The sequence below is a fragment of the Ochotona princeps genome, chromosome 4, assembly GCF_030435755.1.
Source record: "Ochotona princeps isolate mOchPri1 chromosome 4, mOchPri1.hap1, whole genome shotgun sequence".
NCBI lineage: Eukaryota > Metazoa > Chordata > Mammalia > Lagomorpha > Ochotonidae > Ochotona > Ochotona princeps.
Window position 1 is genome coordinate 50,888,972 of NC_080835.1, and position 2,692 is coordinate 50,891,663.

Below are 2,692 nucleotides of genomic sequence, written 5' to 3' on the forward strand. Positions count from 1 at the left end.
CCTAGCGGCTAAAGTCCTCGCCTTGAAAGCCCCGGGATCCCATATGGGCGCCGGTTCTAATCCCAGCAGCTCCACTTCCCATCCAGCTCCCTGCTTGTGGCCTGGGAAAGCAGTTGAGGACGGCCCAATGCATTGGGACACTGCACCCGCATGGGAGACCTGGAAGAGGTTCTAGGTTCCCGGCTTCGGCTCAGCGCACATCGGCCCGTTGCAGCTCACTTGGGGAGTGAATCATCGGACGGAAGATCTTCCTCTCTGTCTCTCCTCCTCTTTGTATATCTGGCTGTAATAAAATGAATAAATCTTTAAAAAAAAAAGATTTTTCAAGCCAAAATTCTAAGCCTAAGAAACAGTTCATCTTGCATCTGGTTTTGTAAACAAAGTTTAATAGAAATATAGATACACAATTAACTGTGGCTGTCTTGGCACAGCAGTATGTAAACTGACTACTAGAACAGAAAATGCATGGCCAACCAAGTCCAAAATATGCATGATCTAATGTTTTTCAGAAGACGCTTGCTTACCCTCTGGGAGCAGCCGTGCATTAAAGGTAGCTCATCTAGGAAACATGCAGTTAGTCAACCAGTGTTATTTCAGCCTACAGCTTTTCATGGTTCCCATCCTAGAGCCAAAGCTAACCCACCAACACTACATAAACTGTTAATTTTTAAAAAACAGGTCAACTTCAATCCTGAAATAGCCAAATAAGCTACATGGAGAAATAAAATAAACCAATGAGAAAACTTGAAAAGATTAGCTGTTAGCTTTAAAGCATAAAAAGCCTAGAATTACTATGAAATGATTTATCAAGATACACTTAGGTTTGCATATTGCAAGGTTAAGAAAAATATCAATATTCTACAAATAACTACCACATGATAATTATATTCTCACTTCACTTTGAACGAATAAACTATAACATTGCGGTGGTCCCATTATACAATGATTAACCCTCTGGACCCTGAATACTAGCATGTATCATATTATGTTGCAATGTTTGATTTATTAAAATAGCTTAAATTAAACCTAGTTGACAGGTCTAGCATTGTGATGCAGTGTCTGGAGCTGCACTTGTGATACCATCACAGTGTCCCATAGTGGAGCACCTGCCAGTCCTGGCTGCGCCGACTGTGATCCAGCACCCTGTTAACTCACATAGGAAATCAGTACAAGAGGAACAAGTCCTCAGGCCTCTGAATCCATCTTGGAAAACTGGATGGATTCACAGGCTCTGATTTCAGGCCTACCATTGTGAACCTAAAAATGGAAGACATTCTCAATATCTCTCTCATTCTCACTTTTTCTCATTTTCTCATTCACATTTTTCTCTCTCATCTTCTCTGTCTCAATTTAAATAAAAACAGATAAATAAATTTTCTCCTCACCCAGATATTTCATGTGAAATACTTATGAGTAATTATAATTACTATGATTATCATTATTTACAGATAAATGATCACCTACACAATGGAGAGCATATTAATCATCACCTGATGTTGGCTTCAGGGAACACCTCCTCTCATCCTCCATCCTTCATCCTGCTTGGAATCCCAGGACTAGAGAATTCCCAATTTTGGATTGCCTTTCCTTTCTGTGCCATGTATCTGGTGGCTGTAGTTGGCAACATCATCATCCTTCATGTAATCAGAACTGACCACACCTTGCATGAGCCCATGTACCTTTTTCTGGCCATGCTGGCTATCACTGATTTAGTGCTTTCTTCTTCCACTCAACCAAAGATGTTGGCCATTCTCTGGTTTCATGCTCACGAGATTGAATATCATGCCTGCCTCATCCAGGTGTTCTTCATCCACACCTTCTCTTCCGTGGAGTCTGGGATCCTCATGGCTATGGCCTTGGACCGCTATGTGGCCATCTGCTTTCCCCTGCGGCACTCTAGCATCCTGACCACACCTGTAGTGGTCAAACTGGGGGCAGCTGTGATGGTGAGAGGGCTGCTGTGGGTGAGCCCCTTCTGCTTCATGGTCGCCAGGATGCCCTTCTGTCCCAACAAGGTCATCCCCCAGTCATATTGTGAGCACATGGCCGTGTTGAAGTTAGTGTGTGCCGATACAAGAGTCAATCGCATGTATGGGCTGTTTGTGGCCTTCTCTGTGGTTGGCTTTGATGTTATTGTCATCAGTATCTCCTATGTGATGATTCTGAGAGCTGTGCTGCAGTTACCCTCAGGTGAAGCCCGCCTTAAGGCTTTTGGCACTTGTGCTTCTCACATCTGTGTTATCTTGGCTTTTTATATCCCTGCACTCTTCACATTCCTCACCCATCGCTTTGGCCATCATGTGCCTCGAGTGGTACACATCATGTTTGCTAATGTCTATCTACTGGTACCTCCCATGCTCAACCCCATCATCTATGGAGTAAGAACCAAGCAGATCAGGGACAGGGTTGTCCAAACATGTTGTGGAAAAGAGCCTTGATCCAAAGGTTGGAGCATCACTACCACTGCAATTGCCCTGTTGATCCTGGAACATAGTAAAGAAATCGCTGCAGATGTTACATATGATTCCTTAGTCTACTCTGTGAACAGCTGGCCCAGATGTTACCATTCCTGCAGAATTAAGAGGAATGATTTTCCAATTATCTAGAACAAAAGGTTCTGAAAGATGTGATGGATGAAAATGATAATTTCATCCACATGTTTTCACATCACATGAAAATGATAAAATAAGCC

General features: G+C 42.9%; 1 protein-coding gene across 1 annotated transcript; it reads left to right on the top strand.

Annotated features, from left to right (window-relative positions):
* Positions 1 to 1,484: 1,484 nt before the first annotated feature.
* LOC101536023 (olfactory receptor 52R1) lies at positions 1,485 to 2,438 on the top strand. The gene has a single exon (XM_058662495.1). The coding sequence runs from the start codon at positions 1,494 to 1,496 to the stop codon at positions 2,436 to 2,438; it is 945 nt and encodes a 314-aa protein (XP_058518478.1). The 5' UTR covers positions 1,485 to 1,493.
* Positions 2,439 to 2,692: the final 254 nt, after the last annotated feature.

Excerpts from the sequence above, each read along its gene's own strand:
- LOC101536023 (XM_058662495.1), top strand. The coding sequence starts at position 1,494 with ATGTTGGCTTCAGGGAACACCTCCTCTCATCCTCCATCCTTCATCCTG.